General features: G+C 42.9%; 1 protein-coding gene across 1 annotated transcript in view; it reads right to left on the bottom strand.

Moving 5' to 3' along the window:
- The window catches only part of sntb1 (syntrophin, basic 1), a 46,490-nt gene that overhangs the window by 23,378 nt on the left and 1,982 nt on the right, over window positions 1-21,130 (bottom strand). The window contains exon 2 of the mRNA XM_083893392.1: window positions 3,499-3,751. Within this exon, the coding sequence (XP_083749518.1) occupies window positions 3,499-3,751 (253 nt within the window). The remainder of the gene's footprint in view (window positions 1-3,498; window positions 3,752-21,130) is intronic.

Genomic DNA, 21,130 nt, shown 5'->3' with positions numbered 1-21,130 from the left:
TGAGTTTCTTGCCTGTTGTGTGGCAGCGCCTCTGAAAAGAAACTGGATTCAGTGACAGGTTACAGCAGGGCCATCCTGTCACTGTCACTTCTAGCCAAAGTCGAATTACCAACCTGAGAATCACTGCACCTGTCCCTAGGGCCTCAGGGCGTCAGAGGTGGAAAACTGTGACATTGGTTATTGGCTCCTGCTTTATTACCCGATCTTGATCCCTGTCGAGTGTTTGACTGAATGACAATGAAGCGCCAGCTCTATACTGACAGTTAACTGTTAAGTACGTGTTTTACATCGTCTGTGGTAAAAATTCATAGCAATTAGTGTTTGTTCTCAAAGTATGTTTGCACAGTTTGACAATTAATCTCTAATCGTTTGATGTCAGAAAATGTTGAGCAGTGTTTTTCACACCTGGAAATGATGATGTTCTCAAACGTCTTTAAAGTTTTAATGAGGTCTTTGTTAATATGGAGCAAAAAAAAAACAGAAAACATTCACATTTAAGAAGCTGGAAAAATCAGAAAACTGCAACACTGCTACGACAACCGAGTTATCGATTATCAAAATAGTTGAAGATTCATTAAGTCATTGAGTAATCAAGTAATTATTTCAGCCCTGACATGCGACATAACCATCACTGAACCTTTTTAAAACTATAATAATAATCTCATTTCCTGTAGTCACTACCTCCACAGTTTATGTACAAACGTGTAGGATTGTTAATTAGTATTCCTCATCTAACTCAACAGATCTGGGCGTGTTGTTTCCCCAATTTCACCCCCAGGGATTGATATTAAGTATTCAGATTCTGATTCTCATTCTAATTCTGATAATCCTGTAAGGTATTCTTGCACACGGGTGGCCCTCGGACTGTTCTCTGTAATAACAATTTAACAAAGACGGCACAACATAGCAACACAATAAAATGTGACACCTGCATTTACATCGGTTAAATGCAATGCACTTTTTTCAGTGTTGAATAAAATAGGTTTTGTCGTACAGTAACAAGGCAACAGAGAACAATGTCCCGTGAGAGGACGATGTTTGATATTATTGCTAGGTGATAATATTAATTTAGACTGACAGATAATAGAGAATGCTGGAGAGGAGATCATAAAAGAAGAGACGGAGAAAAGAAAAAGAAGTGAAAAGCATTAACAAAACAGAATAAAAGCGAAGACAAAAAAGAATGAAGGGAAACAACATGAGCAGAGGAAAACAGGGACACTTTCACAGCTTGACACCAAAAAAAGCTGAAAGAGCAAATCATATATATATTTATACATATCTATTTACACATTCTGCTTGATTGGATCATTGTCATATTACCAACCAATTAACTTTAAAGACTCCTACTAACACACCACCCCCTGCTGACTGAGAATTATTAAAACAAAAATGACCAAAACATTTTGAGTAAACACGACAGCAATCCCTGCAAGAGATCGGAGGAAGCTGCGGAACCAGGGGACATTTTTCTTTACTCAAGCTGTGGTGATGTTGATTTAATAACCTGTTCACATTTGCCACAACACACATGAAACACTCGACTTCAATATGTATTCAGTGCATCCTTTTCATATTAACTTAGAGGGGACATATTATGCAAAATCAACTTTTTAATCATTTAAATCCTTATATTTGGGACTCTGGAGGTCCTATCAGTCTGCAAAGTGTGAAAAAAGATGACTCACTCATGTTTTTGTGGTCCTCCTCAGTCTAAGTACAGGAGATGAGACACGTGATGTTGACTTCCGCACTCATTGGGATCAGAATGTGCTAAATTTCTGGAATTGTTGTCTCGTGGAGCTCCGCTTTGTCCCTCAAACACGTGAGAGTGCTGGCGAGGACAATGGTATCAGAAAACCAGAAGTCTGCGAAAAGTTCTATTCTTGGCTCCACAGTGCAGCACAGAGTCCTACACAAACTTCCAGCCTCAGAGGATTTATCTGTCCAGTGGATACATATTATATATGACTGCAATGTGCCTGCTAGAGCCTGCAAATGATCACTTTTCCAAATGCTAACTGCTGTTAGCTCCCAGTAGCCTCTGTGGCTGATGTCATTTCCTGTCCCTTATGTTTCGGTTTACTTTTTTTTAAGGTGGACCTAAACAGATACTACTAAACAGAGCGTTCTGAACAGGGCTGTTTTGACCTGGGTGATTGAACTGCTTTGGTGCTTCATCCTGATGGTATTTTGAAAAAATGACTTGCAACATGTTGCTAAAACAAACATTATTTTGTTTCAGCCAGGCAATCTTTTTGAAATCAAACACAGAGCAAAGTTCTGCTCTCATATTTATTCCTGAACATGACATCACTTTGTTAAACAAGCCCCAGCCTCTCAAAACACAACAAGCGCACATCTTCTTCTTCTCCCTTCGCCCAAACTTCCTGCTCCCCTTGAGAATACCAAACATGAACACTGTTAGATTTCGGTCAAACAAACAACGTGCTGCATCCTCATTGGCTCACTTATGCTGATGAGATTAACTACTTAGGTACCAACATTTGATTTAAACACATATTAGGTGATATACATTTTTTATGACATACACTACTTGTGCCCTTGTACTCCCCGTACCTTGTAACTTGACTCTCCGCGTGTCTCTGTATAGCAGTGTTTAGATCTCATGTTGCTGCACACAGGAACTGTTTTGTTTTATGTTGAAACAGACGCGTAGTAGTAAAGGTCGACGAGTACACATGGGTATGACATAGAACCCACAAGAAGAGTCTCAGAAGAAAATACACTTCTTGCACTCAACCGCCCCCGTGTGCTGCTCTATACGTACAAATATTGGCATATAGTACTGTGCCATTTCTGTTCATGGAGACCAAACGGAGTATTATTTGTGTTATATTTGTGTGCAGCCATTGAGTGACATTTAATAGTGTTGCAGTGTTGCAACAAGTGCTGTCAATGTGCACCAAGTCATAGCCATTCCCAAAGTGGGAAAAGAACGCCCACCACGCACCAATTTAAATTCTTAAAATCTTCTGCTGCCCATAAAACTTTGAAAATTTTTTTTTTTTTCATGTTCCACTGCTTCATTATGCCCCAGCATAAACAAATACTTCCTCAGACAGTTTATGAAGAATTCAGATAAAGGAAGAACAACATGGTAATTTGACTTAATGGTTAATTAATTATGCAACTCATGCACATCTACATTTTAATGACCTCTTGTACCTCACCTGCAGTACTGAACACCACACTTTTGTAACCACTATCCAAGAAGATAATTTGGTAACATTGGTATTTGATGATTCCCTGACATATAAATACAAAATAACAGAGATTGTACGTCACATAAAACGTAAAAAAAAGTTTAACATTTGAGTCTCCTTTTGGATTTTTTTCCCGTTTAGTAGTTCAGTTCCGTCGATTATTCTTATCTGTATTTGTACTTTTTAAATAACACATACATTCACTCATTCATTCATTCATTCAACTTGTGGGCGTGTGTGTGTCTCTTATGTGTGTGCGTGCATCACCCACCTGTTTTCGGGGTCTGGTGTGGTCATTGCTCGGGTAACATGACACATCTTGAGTGGTATGCACCTTCTGTCACCTTGGAGAGAGAGGGAGGGCATGGTAGGGGAGCCCGGGGGTTCAGACGGGGTCGAGGAGGAGGAGGAAGTGATGGCAGGGCTGCCGATGCGGGGCGAGTCAGGAGGGGGAGTTTCCCAGCTGATCTCGGACACGGGGGAGCCCTTTTTGACGTACGGTGTGGCCTCACGCATGTACTTGACTGTAAGAAAGTGAAAGACATGTTTATTTTTCAGAGAATGGCACAGTTTAGTAGCACATTTGGGGATTTTAACATTCTGGAGACAGTTCCGTTTAGGGTGTGTGTGTGTGCATTAGAACATGTATGGATGTGTGTGTCCCAGGACTGCGCTCAATTTGGAATGTCCACGTGGATAAATCCAGTGCTAAGTTCTGAGTCTGACTTCGAATGAGGTTCCCTCTTTTTTTTTTTCTTTTTTTATCGTGGTCTCTATGTCTGTCTTTGCCTCCTGTGACAGCCACAGTCTTTTTGTTTATTCAGATAAAGTTTCCACCACAACTCCATCGTCAGCCATGCCATTACCGGTGAAAAGACACCGTCAGAAAAACGAAATCGCTATCGTGCTGTAAATCAGAGGTTCTCAATCTTAAACCCACTGTCCTGCATGTTTTTCGAAGTTTCCCTTGCTCCTTCACAGCTGATTCAAACAAACTAGTCGTTATCAGGCTTCTGCAGAGCTTACTGATGAGCTGACATGTGAATCAGGTGTTGGAGCAGGGTAAACTTCTAAGGCTACGTTTACACTAGCTGGATATTTATATAAACAGATATTTTCTTCCCTCCGTTTTCCAAAATAACTTTGTGCACACATCATCGTTTTCAAAAAAGTTTCCGTTTATAATAACCCGCATGAATATGCTGTCGAGAGCCATCATAACTGTGAGACTGTGGGCGGCAGTGTAGGAAGAAGGAGAAAGCCATACAAGTCAATCAGAATGTATGGACGTAACTATTCAAGTGACAGAAGCGATGATCGCGACATCCTAAAATTCTCACGCCACTCCTCCAGGACAATAACCTCATTCTCAAAGTTCTCCCACCAGACAGCAGTCCGCCCAGGTCGGACACAAAATCAGCGATGCTGACGGTGACGCGGTCTGGCTCAAGACAGAATACGTTTTGAAATAGCTAATACGTCTTTGCTCCTATACGTAATATAGGAGCTGTATTTGCAAATGCAAACATATTAAAATCATCATGACCAAATGTAAAAAGGTCGCACTTTTGGAGCATAGATTGCCTAAAACTCTGTTTTTCTGTTTTTCTCTTTTTTTTTCGCGTTTTGACGGAGTTCTTAGAAAAAATAATTTTCGGAGGCGAAATTGCCATTTGTGTGTAACGCAGGTGGAAAGTCTCGGTTTTTAAAAATACCCGTGCTAGTATAAACGTAGCCTAGGATTTGCAATTTTCTCCGTTTTTCTCTGTTTACATGCAAACGCGGAAACTGAGTTTTCCTAAATCTCCACTTTTGCCGGGGTTCTTAGAAAGAATCGTTTTCAGAGGCGAAATCATCGTTTGTGTGTAAACGAAAGGCGCAAACGCAGGGGAAAGTCTCCGTTTTTAAAAATACCCGTGCTAGTGTAAACGTAGCCTAAATCATGCAGGGCAGCAGGTCCACAGGACCACGATTGAGAAACACTGCTGTAAATAACAAGTTAAACAAAGTTAGTTGATGTTTTGAATTTAAATGATATGAAAATGAGCCTCCTGGCAGTGTTAAAATTGTTTATCATAATCTGATCAGAATCTATGTTTGACCTAATGCACGTCTTTTGATCTAAAACCCAAATGCGTCTGTGCAGCGGTAAGTGCAACTTTCTGCTTTGAAATTATTTGCTACTACAACTCCGAGCACAGATGCTCAGATACACAGCAGCAAAAGCAGCTGTTAGCTAATGATGCTCTCGAGGCATAGCCCTGGGTGTCACACACTCGCATGTGGCTGCAGACATTAAGATCATTTTCTTAGTTACAGCATTTAAAAGTTTATTATTTGTGAAATAGCGTCGTCAAAAAGGCAATCGAAATTAATTGAAACAGTTTATTTCAGAACATAACTATAGATTCCTACGGATTTAAAGAGTGTTGGATATGAAGTTGGCTCACGGTGCTGCGACTTGGAAACGATCACATAAAATGTCAAAAATGCCAGTGGCCAAAACAGACTCAGGTGGCTCTTCACTTCAGTTAATGTCTACAAGTATTATTCCTGAAAAGTGAAACCTCGTCTACGAAGTTACAGACATGAAGCGGGAAGAACAGCGAGCTCTCGATATAATCTGGTTACAACCCGTGCTGCCGCTCCACGTGAGAAACTTTCCGAGCAGTACAACGAAAAGCTGTAGCTGTAGAAGTCAAACTCTGAATCACTCAAGGGTTTTTTTTCCCCCCCTTTTTTTCTTTATTTATATTTTTTGAAATTACTCATGCTTTTATGTCAGAGATGGGGAGAAGAAAAGTGAAGTCAGGACATGTGTTTCAGTAAAAGACAGCAATTGAGAGGCTGAGATAAAGTGGGTGCTTAGCACACTCTTCTCCTGAATGTTCCCAATCCCCCGGTATGCTGTGGATGTTTAATTGGCATGTCCCACTGTACCAGGCACGTATAATTGGCGTATTGCTGGTGGCATTTGTAATCACAGCATGTGATTTATTCTTGGGAGAAGCACTATAGACCCCTATGAGATGCTAAAACAAGCCTAACTGCCAACCTGTGGAGAGAGAGAGATGACAGGCTGACACATAACACAGAGGAGGAGGAGATGGGGATGATGTGAGTGTGTCCTCAATGGACCCACAGAAACGATGCCATTCAGCTGCACAAAGAGAATATCCCACCAAGCCATATCAAATTAAAAACTGTGAATGAGCAGGAAAGCATTGGTAAAGATTAAGGTCAGGGGAAACACACACACACACACACACGTCAACAAGGAGACAATCTTCCCACGTTTGTTATTGTTTTGCTCTGTTCGGAAGATCTCTTAGTTACATTCATTCTTGTTCTCTCAGCTGTCAAGTACTGCAGGATATGACAACCTACTCCTATATCTGGGATTTCAATGCCAATCACAGTCACAAAGTCTTTGCTGTGTGGCTGACACGCTCCTGAAAAATGTAAGCACACATTAAAGCGATGGCAGCTACAAAAGGGGGGGCATGGTTGTGATTGGTCAGCAAAGCGGCTTGTGCTTCCTGACGGTGGGAGAAATGTCTGACCACAAAGACAACACGAGACGAGCTGAAAACCCTGTCTCCGTCCCTCTGCTCACTGCTAGCGTTATCCTGTTATCCCCATCACTGTAAATGCACGGAATAGCTCAGGATTCAGCAATGAAAAAAAAAAAGGAACAGACGAGTCTCCCCACTTTCACGCTATCATATAATAAAATGAATGAAACCATGTAAACACAGTCACTGCTGACAGTGTAATTAAAGCACAATCAGGTAAAAATACATCCATCTACTGTTGTAGACAGTAATATAAATGAAGACATGTGACTCCCAAGACTCACATTAACATTTTGCATCTGCCATTAATCAGACTTTACAGGTCCTCACTTATTACAGTGAGAGTGGTACCGAATAACAATTCAACAAATCTTATTATGGATTATTTGTCATTTGTTATACAGAAATGCTTGATATTCTGCTATTGTAACCATTGCCTTTATTGCCATTGTAATTTAGCACTTTTTAGACTTAACAATAATGGAAATAATCATTAGTTGCAGGCCTGATGTAAAGATGATGGCAAATGCACGGTCAACAAGATTCATTTCTAATGATTCTGTAATTGTGTCATGCACACAGCTTGTTCCACACATATCTATTTGCTCAGTCCACTCCCTCAACTGAACTACACTGGAAAAGCAGCTATTATAAAAAAAAAACATAATGTTTACAGGCTGATTAGTTTTCCATTAACATTTACAAAGACAGCCTGGAAAGAGGAAATGTAAACTCACTGACAAGCGTCACTGTGCCCAGGAAAAAAGAAGAAGCGTGTAAGTGTTTCCAGTGGTTGGGAAAATAACTGGGGTGGGGTGGGATGTGACCATTACACTGGAAGTGTAAATGTGTGCGTGCGTATACCCCCCCGGGGTCATGTTTTTATTCCATTACGGCACCAACGCGGCCAACTCTGCACAATAACCTCAAAAGTATGATAAGAACTTGGGAGATGATGAGGGCAACTGTGACTCCATTGAAAAACAGGCTTCATGCTAGTTTGTCCTGAGTGAAAACACTGACTCCACACCATTCCCCCCCCCTCCCATCTTTCTGGCTCATGCTTTCAAAATAAGAGCACCATACAATGACACAATTGAGCCATGGTTTAACTGTGACTCACTGACCTCACAGCACAGCAGCTGTCCACTGCTCCCCTATTTTAATAAGCTGTACACATGTTTTTTTTTGAAAATCACTTCTACTTTTTTAAGGCATGCACACATTTTGTTCTCTTTTACTTTGTTTGTGGATGTTGTTGTTGTGTCATGTTCTTTGTGTGCACAATGTGCACAACAAAACTTTGAATGACCTTAGCCCTAAAACCCTTAGCAGTTCATGGATTTTTCAACACACAGATTCACCCTGAGCACACACACACACAAACTTGTTTTTATATCTTAGTGAGGATGCATAACCCTAACCCCTTACCCATCAGAACCAAGTGCCTAACCTAAACCCAATTTGAACCTGAAAAAAACCCTTTAAACTTGTGGGGCCCAGACAGATACAAATACAAGTACACACAACACATGTTTGTGCAGCATTTGTAGTGAAGACATAAAGCATTCCCTAGCCCCCTTACCCTTAACCATCACAACTACATACCGAACCCAAACCCTTATCCTTAACCTAACCTAAACCCAATTTGAACCCTAAAAGCAAGTCTAAACCCTCAAAAATGTCCTCTTAAGAGGTGACAAAATGTGAAAATGTCCTCACTCCCTATGGTTTATAATGTTTTGGTCCTCACAAAAACTACCCCACAAGAACACACACACACTCTCTCTTTCTTCTCTAACCTAAGGTTTAACACATACATTTGTCTTATTACGTCTTTTGGTTCAAACAAAGTCTGTTGTTGTTGGACTTTCTTCTAAAGGCACTGAAACATCCTCCGACTAAACACGTTTGCCAAAGATTAGGGGTTTAACGTTTGCAAAAGTTGGAAAGAGAACAGATGGAGCAAAGAGGTGGAAAGACAGAAAAAGGAGAAGAAGAAGAAGAAGAAGAAGGCTGATCTGATTGCAGAGTGAACACTTTAACTCCTGTGCAGGTTTCTGGATACGAGAGCAACACAAAAGGCTTTTACAAATCCAGCCTCGGGGGATGTTTTTGCTGAGTTCAGACCAGTATCTAAAAGAGTTCAAATGTCACCTTTGCGCTGAACAATGAACAGTAAATACGTAGAGTTACTCACTAACAGACACAGGACGTTTGATCAAAAAGCAAATACAACCGAGTTGACTGACACACTATTTGGGAACGTGTAGATTAGAGATTAGATTATGAATAGGGCTTTTATATTAAACACACCACGGTGTTGTGTGTGTACATTTGTCACAACATGACACCAAAAAGCTGGTGAAAACAGGTGGGGATTAACACACTGTAAATGACATGTCAACAAACGTTAAACACCACTGACTCTGTCATCCATACAAAAAAGTCAGAGGTGGAAAAAGTACTAAAAGATTGTACTCAAGTGAAAGTACCAATACTTTGATGAAATATTACTCAAGTAGAAGTAAAAGTAATCTTCTGAAAATGTACTCAAGTAGAAGTAAAAAGTAGTTCATTTGAAATGTACTTTAAGTAAAAGTTACTTAGTTACTTTGCGTGGGGTGTGAGGGTAGTAGAAATATGACAAGAAATCCAAAACTGTTAGGATATTACGTCACTTTTGGTGCGCACCCTCTATGTTCACGCGCCAGTGCTAATCACATCATCATTCGTCTGGTTCTGGTGTATATTTTCCCCCTGTAGGTCTTCATTGTGCTGGATTTTTATTTTTACTCAGTAACGGATAGGATTTATAAAGTAACTAAGTACAATACTTGAGTCGATACGTACTCAAGTAAAATACAAAATCCTGATTTTAAATTGTATTTAAAAATACACAAAAAAAAGGATTCAATACAGTAACTTGAGTAAATGTATTTCGTTTCTTTCCACCTCTGACAAAAGTAAACACATTTTCTAAAAGATTATTTGGAGGGGGCACAGAGCTGTGTTACATGTTCCATAAATGACATCAAAACCCTCGATCATTTGTCAAAACCACAGAGACACACTCTGTGAACAGAAGGCAGCTTTGACACAAAGCTGTGGACTCAGTCAGTGTCACACAGGACACTGGAGAATTGTTTTAATGTCATTTGTGGCCACAGTGTAAAAAATATTCCTAAATGAACTGTGAAAATGAAACATTTCTCCATTACAGAACAGTTCCCTTTTATGATAACCACCGAAAAGAACAAATAGGACAAAACAAACACAATGATTACACCTGGAGGGGGAAGGAGTGTTTGTCTTCCTCGAACAAAGCCGACAGGAAAACCAGATGAGCCTCGTCTTTTGTTTTGCCTGTAAAGTTATTCACGCTGGAGAGGAATGAATGATTCAATCTATTATCTTTACCACAACAGTCACTATTGCTTCTCCACTTTGTTATTGTCACCGACCATCATCCGCTGTGAGTCAGAGTCTAAAAGCGGTGGTGGAGGAGATGATGGCTCCTCTAATGACATAAACAGTCAGCCGTGTACAGTAGACTCTGTCTCTGTCTCTTTCTTTCTCTGACACACAATTGACCACATGTTTGCCACAGTCTTAGTCGAGACTGCACTGCTGACTAAACCTCATAAATGACACCTATCTATATACTCAAGTAGGCACATGTTCTCGCTCACACACAGTGCTGACAGCAGCATATATACACACACACAGCAGATGACAGGTGATGACGGGTATGGCTTGTTCGTGGCTGAACAGCAGAGCCACTCATTTCCTGTCTGCGGTCATTAGGCAGTTGTTCCTTTGTTATCACTGTCCACTTTTTTGGATTTTATTGGAAGTACATGTGGCTGTTTTCTGCCACCAGTGAATCGACATTATATTCTTTGCATGATCTTAACGTTTGCAGCTCGTTATGTAACAAAAACATTGTCTACGAGCGCTGGTTTCTGGCAAAAAACAATAAGTTCTGCAATCGATGGATTGCTGGCTATTTAAATACATGAAACAGCTGCGATATTATCACATCCAACCAGCTTAGAATCATAGCTTTTAGGTGCCTTTGCTGACAAGCAGCGTGACAGCTTTTAAGTTATTGCAGATTGTTGTGCTTTCCAAAAGAAACAGACAATTTGTTTAGTTTTTTTTTTTATTTGGCACGAGAACCTGGAATAATAGAACAAGAAACATAATCCAGCTTTGTCTTTTATCGGCCATACGGTTGGCGTAGTTGTTGCAAGAAGACTCAGGTACGCGAGTTTGCATGTTCTCCCTGTGTCTGTGTGGGTTTTCTCCGGGTTCTCTGGGTTCTACGGTTTCCTCCCACATTAGGCAAATTGGGATTAGGCAAATTGGACACTCTAAATTGACTGTAGGTGTGAGTGTAAGAGTGCAGACTGCAAACCTCATGTAGAGGATAAAGCGGTACAATATGGATGGATGGATATTTACTGCCAAGTTTCATATGCTTTGCAATCAATGCATGCCAGTGGGGAAGGAAACATTTGAAGGTCTCAGGTTTCAGACGCCACGTTTGCTGTGAGCAGCTGTTTTCAAAACACAAAGTACATACATATGTAACGGTGTAATAATGTCTTGTCTTTATTGTAAATTCCTGTCAAACTTGGGACCACAACCAATGTCATTTTATTTTGAAAATCTACAGCGGAAGGCTGTGCCGCACTTAATGCTGCGCATCTTGTTTAGTGCTCAGAAGTCGAATGATGCGCTGTAGGTAAGTTGTCGTTCTGTTCGCTCGGACATAAAACTCCGTTGTACGTGTAATTTATGCTTCACCTGACATATAAAATCAATTGGCATTTACTGTATGAGATGCTTGTCTAATGAAACGCTGCTAAAACCTGTGGTTTTATTGCTTTGTGACTAATTATTGTAAGAATGTGCAAAGAGTGTGTAGGTTAGCTACCGACACGTGCGAACAGTGTTTAAGCTAGCTATGAACAGTACAGAGTGTGCGTGATTTGAGTATACTAACACGGAACTCCTCTTTTTTTATAGTTCGAGCGACAGTAAACGTCATGTGTATTAACAGCAGACTGGTTGTGTGTTTGTCCCATGTTGCAGGTATGTTATTTGCACTTTTGAGTGTGTAATGTTGTTGTGTGTGTGTTTTAATATGTAAATGCAAAAAACGGAGCTTGGCAGGTGATTGATGTGTTGATGTGAGATTAGTGAACTGTAATTTGCAAATGATGCCACTATACGATCAGAAGTCGAATGATGCGCTGTAGTTCGAGCGACAGTAAACGTCATGTGTATTAACAGCAGACTGGTTGTGTGTTTGTCCCATGTTGCAGCAATAAACCAGTCCAGTGCTCCATCCAACTGCCTCCGTGAAATTTGTACCTAAAAGCAGCAGAGCCTAATGACAAAGGTCACATTGGTGCCGTGACTCATCGATCTCCAGCTGGACGGTGACTTCTTCAGCACGATCCGGGGATTCTTAGTGCTGCTGCTCCTCTTTTGGGTACTCAGGTGGAAATTTTATTTGACCAGTTGAGCTGTCAGAGTATATAGTGAGTTTTATTGTTTTCTTGCTGTTCGTTTGCACTTGCTTTGTTACGTTTTGAGTATTTAAATTTTGTTTGTGACATTGTACATTTATTTTTTTTTCTCTTCACAATGAGTATTATTCGAGAGGTGGATAGCACCCCTCTCAGTGTTGGCAGAGGGAGAGGAGTGTTGAGTTCTCCTAGGTTCTTACAGTTTGAGACACCTGTACATGGTCGTGGAATTGTTTTGGGGGGTAGTGTGGGTACACCGGGGTTCCCTTTGATCAGTAGGGATGTGTCCTCAAGCCCTGTGGGTAATTCACATGTGCCTCAACACACCAGTTCTGCTATCCCTTCCCCTGAGGCCCTCGCTAATGAGATTGTCAATCAGATGGGAGATGTAATTCAGCATGTTACTCAGAAGGTTGTACAGAATGTTATAACCCAACTCAGCCCACCTATGAGTATTCCCTTAACCAATGCTGCCACTTCGCCAGCGAACGCTGACATGTCTACTTCGAACATGCTTGACGCTTCTCATGTGCAGCTTGTGTCCCACAGAAAGCTTAAAGATCCCCCATGCTTCAGAGGGGAGAGCTCTGACACTGTGTCTGTGAGAGAGTGGGAGGACCTCATGAGGTCTTATATTAAGAAGAGTAACCTGAAACCTGAGGAACAAGCTGAGGAGATCCTTGTTCATCTTAGAGGTAAGGCAAAAGACGTTGCCCGGGTCGGTACCAGAAACAGTGACATAGACATCACCCGTGACCCTGAGGCTATCTATGGTCTCCTACGAAAGCACTTTGGCTCTGCCTCATGCTCACCGCTTCCATTGGCAGATTTCTATACCACTCTGCCTGAGAAAGGCGAGGAGGCATTTGACTATTGGCTCAGGCTACACCGTGCCGTTGACATTGCTGTTGAACGCCTGAAAGAGCATGGCAAAACGCTGGAGAGTCCTGGCACTGAGGTAACACGCATGTTCATAAAGAACTGTCCCACTCCTGAGCTTTCTATGACCTTTCGTTCGAAGACCATGGACAAGTGGACTGCTCATGAAGTCCAAGAAATCTTATGTGAGTATCATTCAGGCATGTCGTTCACTGTGAGCAAGGTACCCAAGGAGAAAGTAACAATGAACATTCAGCACACTGCTTCTCCACCACCTGTACCACTGATTGGGGGACAGGACCCACCACAGCCGCAGGCCGCAGAATCTGCTACCCTGGAACGTCTTATTACCATGCTGGAGAAGGTGCTTTTGCAGAGACCTGTTCAGTCGGGTCCGACCAGGCAGTCTGGTCCGCGGCGTCCCAGGATTGAAGGATTACATGACTTGCCTTGTTCTGTCTGTCGTGACGCTGCTCACTCCGCCTTCGCTCACTGCCGTGAGCATAAGCTCTGCTTTCAGTGCCATTCGCCAAACCACTCAAGTCGTGCTTGTCCTGGCCGCACTTCCTTAACCATTCATCAGCAGTCGGAAAACTAGTGGGTCCGCACTTTAGGGAGGACAGTGTGGATCATGATGGTGAGTCTCCCAACTGTGACAGTGATGACTTGGAATCTTTGTATGAATCTCTTTGCTCCTTTGCACCAGCTGGAAAGACAGTTGTTTTCCAGTCGACCCACAGAATCCAGAAGTCTGACAGCTTGTTCTACACTGATGTTTGTGTTGCAGGTGGCGTTCAAATGAAAGCTATGATTGATAGTGGTTCCATGTCTTGCTCTATAAGTGAATCTGCTGCTGCACGTCTCTTGCAACACTGCTCCGATCTGGAGAGTAGTCCTGCTGATGATATTGTTGTTGTTGGTGCAGGAGGTCACCATGTCTACCCAAAAGCAGTTTGTGATTTGGAGGTGGTTATCTATGGCTGCAAGTTGCTCATCCCAACACTGGTCATTCCTGGACAAACGGACGACATGATTGTTGGTAGTAATGCTATCAAGCTACTCATACATTTGATGAAAAAGTCCGAAGACTATTGGAGACTTATGGTTGCTCCATTTAACGTTGCAGATGATGACTGTGGCCAGTTTTTATCCCTGCTCTCCAACTCTGAAAAATGGCGGGGAGGACCCATGCCTGACAAGGTCGGCACAGTGAAGTTAAGGCAGAGTATTACACTTGAACCTCTGCGTGAACACCTTGTCTGGGGCAAGCTGCCCGCATCCACACATTTGTCAGTAGGGAGCACAGTCATCGTCGAACCGACTCAGTCAAGATCAAGGCCCAGAAATGTGCTGGTTGGTCGTGTTGTTACACCTCTGTGGGGCGATAGGTGGGTCCCACTAAAACTAATCAATCCTAGCGACAAGGCAGTGTCTCTCAGGAGGAACTGTAAGATTGCAGACGTCTTCCCATGTGTCGCAGTTGAAGAGCTGCCTTCACCTGAAAAGGTTTCTTTCAATGTCCAGAGTGTTATGCAGGGCCCTGTGCCGACAAGGTCACCGGAGCAGAAAAAAGAGGTCTTAAGCAGTTTAGGGCTACAAGATTTGGACTTGGATGGTTGTGAGGTGTCTGACCAGTGGAAAGATAGGCTTTTGCACCTCGTCGTGGAGTATGAGTCAGTCTTTTCAAGGGACAAAATGGACTGTGGGGAGGCTACAGACTTTGTCCACAAAATACACCTTGTGGACGAGAGGCCATTTCGTCTGCCCTACCGCAGAGTGCCACCAACACAGTACAAGGAGCTGAGGACTGCACTGACTGTAATGGAGGAGAAAGGCATAATCCAGAAGTCACACAGTGAGTACGCTTCGCCTCTCGTCTTGGTGTGGAAGAAGGATGGCAGCCTGCGCATTTGCACTGATTTCAGGTGGCTCAATGCAAAGACAGTGAAAGATGCGCACCCACTGCCCCACCAAGCTGATACCCTTGCTGCACTTGGGGGAAACGTCTTCTTTTCCACCATGGACTTAACTTCTGGGTTTTACAATGTACCACTTTATGAGGCACACAAGAAGTACACAGCCTTTTCTTCCCCCTTTGGCCTCTATGAGTACAATAGAATGCCCCAAGGTCTATGTAACAGTCCCGCAACCTTCATGCGGATGATGTTGTCAATCTTTGGTGACGAAAACTTCAGCAGCTTGCTCTGCTACTTGGACGACCTGATGGTCTTTGCCCCCAGTGAGGAGTTGGCTCTTGAACGTCTGGGGATGGTGTTCTCTCGTCTGAAATCTCACAAACTTAAGCTGGCTCCCAAGAAATGTCATCTCCTGAAGAGCTCAGTTAGGTTTCTGGGGCACATCATCTGTGCAGATGGGGTGAGAACAGATCCAGACAAGGTCAAGAACATTACTGATCTAGGAGAAGCAGAGTTAATGGAAGATGATGGTGTTACACCTTCCTGGAAAAAGATCAGGTCCTTTCTCGGCATGATTTTTTATTACCAACATTTCATTGCTGACTGCTCCGCAAAAGCTAAACCTCTCTTCAGGCTCATTTCAGGGCGGCAAGTTCAATCTCAGGCCAAGAAAAGAGGGAAGTTCAAAAAGAAGTTCTCTGCGCCACCAGCTATGGCACCAAGTGACTGGACTGCTGCATGTCAGGAATCGTTCCAAACTCTGAAACATGAACTTGCTCATGGTGTCACCTTGGCTCATCCTAACTTCGACCAACCTTTCATCCTTGCTGTTGACGCTTCTTTTGATGGCATTGGAGCTGTCTTGTCTCAAGTAGCACCTGGTGAGACAATCGCAAGGCCTGTTGCCTTTGCCAGTAAGACATTGTCCCGGTCTCAGATGAACTATCCTGCACACAGGCTGGAATTTCTAGCATTGAAGTGGGCCGTGTGTGACAAATTCAGTCATTGGCTGAAGGCGAAACACTTCACCGCCTGGACGGATAACAATCCCCTGTCATACATCCTGACAAAACCACGCTTGGATGCATGTGAGCAAAGGTGGGTGGCCAAGCTGGCAGCGTTTGACTTTGATCTCAAGTACGTTCCAGGGATTAAGAACACTGTTGCAGATGCTTTGAGCCGTGAACCATTTGTTCAATCATGTGTTGGTCACCGCTTGCTAAAAGAACCCTATGTTGCATTATTGGGCGAAGTCAGTGGTGTTGTCGGAGGCACAGTGCAGGATGCTTTTCGACTGACGAACAACTGTCAGGTTGTTCAGAGTGCGAGGTCACAGTCATCAGACCTCAGTGATGTGTTTGATCCTCAGATTGAGGGAAGTTCCATCAGCTCAGATGAGGTGTCGGCTGCACTAAGCGCTCATCATGGTTGTGGTAATCTCACTGCTGACCTACCATTGCCACAGTTGCCTGATGAAGATCTTTCCACTGTTATCCCTCAGAGCCAACTTTTGAGCCATCAGGAGCGAGACCAAACGATAAGTAGAGTCCTGTTCTATGTGCAGCGGAAAAGGAAAGCCACCAGACGTGAGGCTGCAGCTGAACCTGCCTGCGTCAGTAAGCTCCTCAGACACTGGAAAAAACTCAGAGTGCAAAATGGCATTTTGTACAGGGTGAAGAAGGACAACCGGTTGAACAGAAAACTGTCCCAGTTCGTTGTGCCAGATGGCCTTAAACACCAGATTCTCCTAGGCCTCCACGACAATGCTGGTCATCAGGGCCGTGCTCGAACTCTCTCCCTCGCCAGGGAACGTTTTTTCTGGGTTGGCATGGAAACAGACGTAACGGACCATGTACGACGATGTGAGAGATGTGTTGTCGGCAAAACCCTTGAACCTGCAGCACGTGCACCTCTTGAATCCATTCACACATCTGAACCGATGGAACTGGTGTGCATCGATTTTTGGACAGCTGAATTGTCTGACAAAAAAGTGGTTGATGTCTTGGTTATAACTGACCACTTCTCTAAAATGGCGCACGCCTTTCCCTGTCGGAATCAAACTGCCAAACATGTTGCCCGTCGATTGTGGGATGATTTCTTCTGTGTATATGGGTTTCCTAAGAGGCTTCATTCGGATCAGGGGGCCAACTTTGAAAGCAGGCTCTTGAGAGAACTTTTGGAGATGGCGGAAGTGAAGAAGTCGCACACCACACCTTACCACCCAATGGGTAATGGTGTCACAGAACGCTTTAATAGGACGCTGGGGAATATGTTGAGAACCCTCCCTCCAACTGCAAAAGCCAGGTGGCCTCAGATGCTGAGGACTCTAACCTTTTGCTACAACTGTACAGTGCATGAGACGACCGGGTTTGCCCCATTTTACCTCATGTATGGACGGGTTCCACGTCTCCCTGTCGACGTCATGTTTCAGCATGTGATTCAAGATGACAAAGTGATCAGTCATAACGAGTTTGTCCTAAATTTGAAGCGGGATTTGAGTGAGGCCTCACGGATCGCTCGGAAACACAGCCTTGATGAACAAGCACGTCATGCCAGGCTGTACAACCGGAAAGTCAAGGGCTCTCCACTGGCTACGGGAGATCGAGTGCTGTTAGCCAACCGTGGTGAGAAAGGAAAAAGGAAGCTTGCTGACAAGTGGGACTCCACACCTTATGATGTTGTGTCAGTGAGGTCTGGGATCAACGTATACAGGATAAGAGATGCCATAACTGGCAGAGAGAGAGTTGTGCACCGAAACCTTCTTCTCCCGGTTGACTTTCTTACCGTGGATGAGTCTCCTGCTTCCCTTGTGGATTCGGATGACCAGGATCTGGCATGCGCAAGTGGTCGAGACTCTGTAGAGGTAGATGATGCAGATGGCTACAACCGGACTATGGACTGGCTAATTCATTCCCCTGACTCAGTCCCTGTTGGTGTGAATCACTTACCTGACTCAGTCCCTGCCAGTGTTTCTCATTTGCCTGTACCAGAAATCTCTCCCTTGACTCCTGTGGAAGGTGATGGTGGGAGCACTGCTATTTGTTCACAGCCCCTTAGTGCTCATGTAGGCGAGGGTGGTGCAGTTGCTACCAGATATGGGAGACATGTCAGACCCCCTAAGAAGCTGGTTCATGAGATGTCGACACAAAAGGTTGAGCAGACCTTTCCTGGTTCGAGCCCTGTGTATGCATTTTTCCATGGACTGTTTAAGGTCTGAATGGCAGGAGATTTCTTTTTGTTGATGTTGTAGTTGTTTTTGTTTACCCCCCCCTGCACCCCCCCAGTTTTGTTGGGCTACGTCCAGGTGTTATTTGTTTTGTTTTTGTGAGCTTGGGTATGCAATGTGTATTGCCTTGAACGATGTTCAAAAGGTGTATATGGCACCTGTTACTGGTCTGTGGAAAGTATTGGGCTTGGTACCTCCTAATCCTTTTGCACTCCCTAGGGGAGGATTTTGTGTCGGCTGTAATTCGCGTCGGTGATGTGGTTTCACTTTGAGCAACCCCACATTTATTTTTTTTTTTTCTTGTTTTCCTGTTATGATACTCTGGATTTGTCTGGAGTTTAACAGAATTTAAAGGGGGTGTATGTAACGGTGTAATAATGTCTTGTCTTTATTGTAAATTCCTGTCAAACTTGGGACCACAACCAATGTCATTTTATTTTGAAAATCTACAGCGGAAGGCTGTGCCGCACTTAATGCTGCGCATCTTGTTTAGTGCTCAGAAGTCGAATGATGCGCTGTAGGTAAGTTGTCGTTCTGTTCGCTCGGACATAAAACTCCGTTGTACGTGTAATTTATGCTTCACCTGACATATAAAATCAATTGGCATTTACTGTATGAGATGCTTGTCTAATGAAACGCTGCTAAAACCTGTGGTTTTATTGCTTTGTGACTAATTATTGTAAGAATGTGCAAAGAGTGTGTAGGTTAGCTACCGACACGTGCGAACAGTGTTTAAGCTAGCTATGAACAGTACAGAGTGTGCGTGATTTGAGTATACTAACACGGAACTCCTCTTTTTTTATAGTTCGAGCGACAGTAAACGTCATGTGTATTAACAGCAGACTGGTTGTGTGTTTGTCCCATGTTGCAGGTATGTTATTTGCACTTTTGAGTGTGTAATGTTGTTGTGTGTGTGTTTTAATATGTAAATGCAAAAAACGGAGCTTGGCAGGTGATTGATGTGTTGATGTGAGATTAGTGAACTGTAATTTGCAAATGATGCCACTATACGATCAGAAGTCGAATGATGCGCTGTAGTTCGAGCGACAGTAAACGTCATGTGTATTAACAGCAGACTGGTTGTGTGTTTGTCCCATGTTGCAGCAATAAACCAGTCCAGTGCTCCATCCAACTGCCTCCGTGAAATTTGTACCTAAAAGCAGCAGAGCCTAATGACAAAGGTCACACATATACTAGGTGAGCCTCAAGATTCGTTATTTGTCAGGTTTTTCAAAAGTAGAAATTCAGATGTAACCTGCAGGTATCTTTTGAATGATATCAGCTTTCAATCACAGTGTTGTCCACTCATACATTATGTGCCCCATGCTTTTTTTCTCATCCATTTTCCACCAAATTGTCACGCAATTTACAAAACTGACATCGTGTTCTGTTGAAGAAGACCTGAAAGTAGCCGTCCAGACCATTAACTCGTCAGGAAAATGGTTGCTCTCCTTTAGTTTACCTATACTGTCATCTGTATGTCAGCCTCTTAGCCTCCCTCATTAGCGCTCCTTCTATTTCCGTCTCTTTCTGCTGTCGCTCTCCCTCTCAGCATTTTGGCCCATTAAATTCACATTTCAGCTCCATTCCCTCCCTTTTCTCTCCTCCTCTCTTGAACAGGTCCGTTACTTTGACTTTTTTCTCGTCTTTAGTAAGTTTTCAGCTGGGACTGGCTTTTCTCTCTGCAGTGTAGCACCTGAACCCCCTGTGGGAAGACTCACCACCGTGTTTTCATGTGTGCATAAATGAAAGAGAGAGAACATGTGTGTTTGTGTGCATGTTTAATTAAGAGATAAAGAGAGAGAGAGAGATAATGTTTTTTTTTTTTTCTTTCTAGACTCCTCACAGGAAGCCAGATTAGCATTTTCAACTTCAGAACACTGGCTAAGTTGAGTCTTTTAGATGAGGGGAGACAATATCATATAATATGATATGATATGGGACGGATCTAAGAGGCGCTGCACGTTAACCCTTTTCCATAAACGTAGACGAGAACAGAATTTGCAGGCCAAAATAATCTGGCTGTGACATTGTTTCCAGTGAAATGTTTAAATATAACATGCTTCCTTAATCTCTGATAACATGGTGATTTTCTGACCTACATATAGCTCATTTAACTCTGGGAGTATCTACCATGACAAAAAAAACTGCCACTTGTTCAAAGTTTGCCTTTGAGCAGAGAGCGAGGGCCAGAGGCAGAGTGGACAGAGGGTGTACGGCAACAACTAATACAGTTTTAAACAATATGAGGTATAAGTAGAGCTGAAACATAATGGCTAAAACCATATCTGTGTGTGTTTGTCACTGCGACTTTGACATTTGAGCACAAATATCTCATTTGAATCCCAGTGGCCACATGTGTGAGGGTTACCCTCCAGGTATTCATGGGATATTGTGTTCACAAGGCCAAAAATCTTCTTTTAAAAATGGTGTATTTGGAAAATTTCAAAGATTTCAGCCTGCCCTGATTAAATAAAACAACAGCAACAATCCAACAACCTCACGTTTATCAAATTAAAACAAGGCCAGACGCTTTTCAAAAAGTCTCTGGTGATTAAATCTGACAAAATAGAGAAAACACACAAAAGAGCACAAACCTCAGCCAAGGCCGCTCAGTTTCCCATAATGTCGATAAACTCCCTTATCTTACAAGGTTAACGACTGTTTTGGGTTGTTGTTGTTTTTAAATGAAGGATCCAGATCTGTGGAAAAGGATCCAAATCATTCCTTTGCTTTTTTGAGTCATGCTGTTCACACACAAACAGAC

This window comes from Microchirus variegatus (genome assembly GCF_963457635.1).
Source record: "Microchirus variegatus genome assembly, chromosome: 1".
NCBI classification, from domain to species: Eukaryota; Metazoa; Chordata; class Actinopteri; order Pleuronectiformes; family Soleidae; genus Microchirus; species Microchirus variegatus.
Note: the sequence above shows the minus strand (reverse complement) of the source record. Positions and strands in the feature narration are given on the sequence as shown.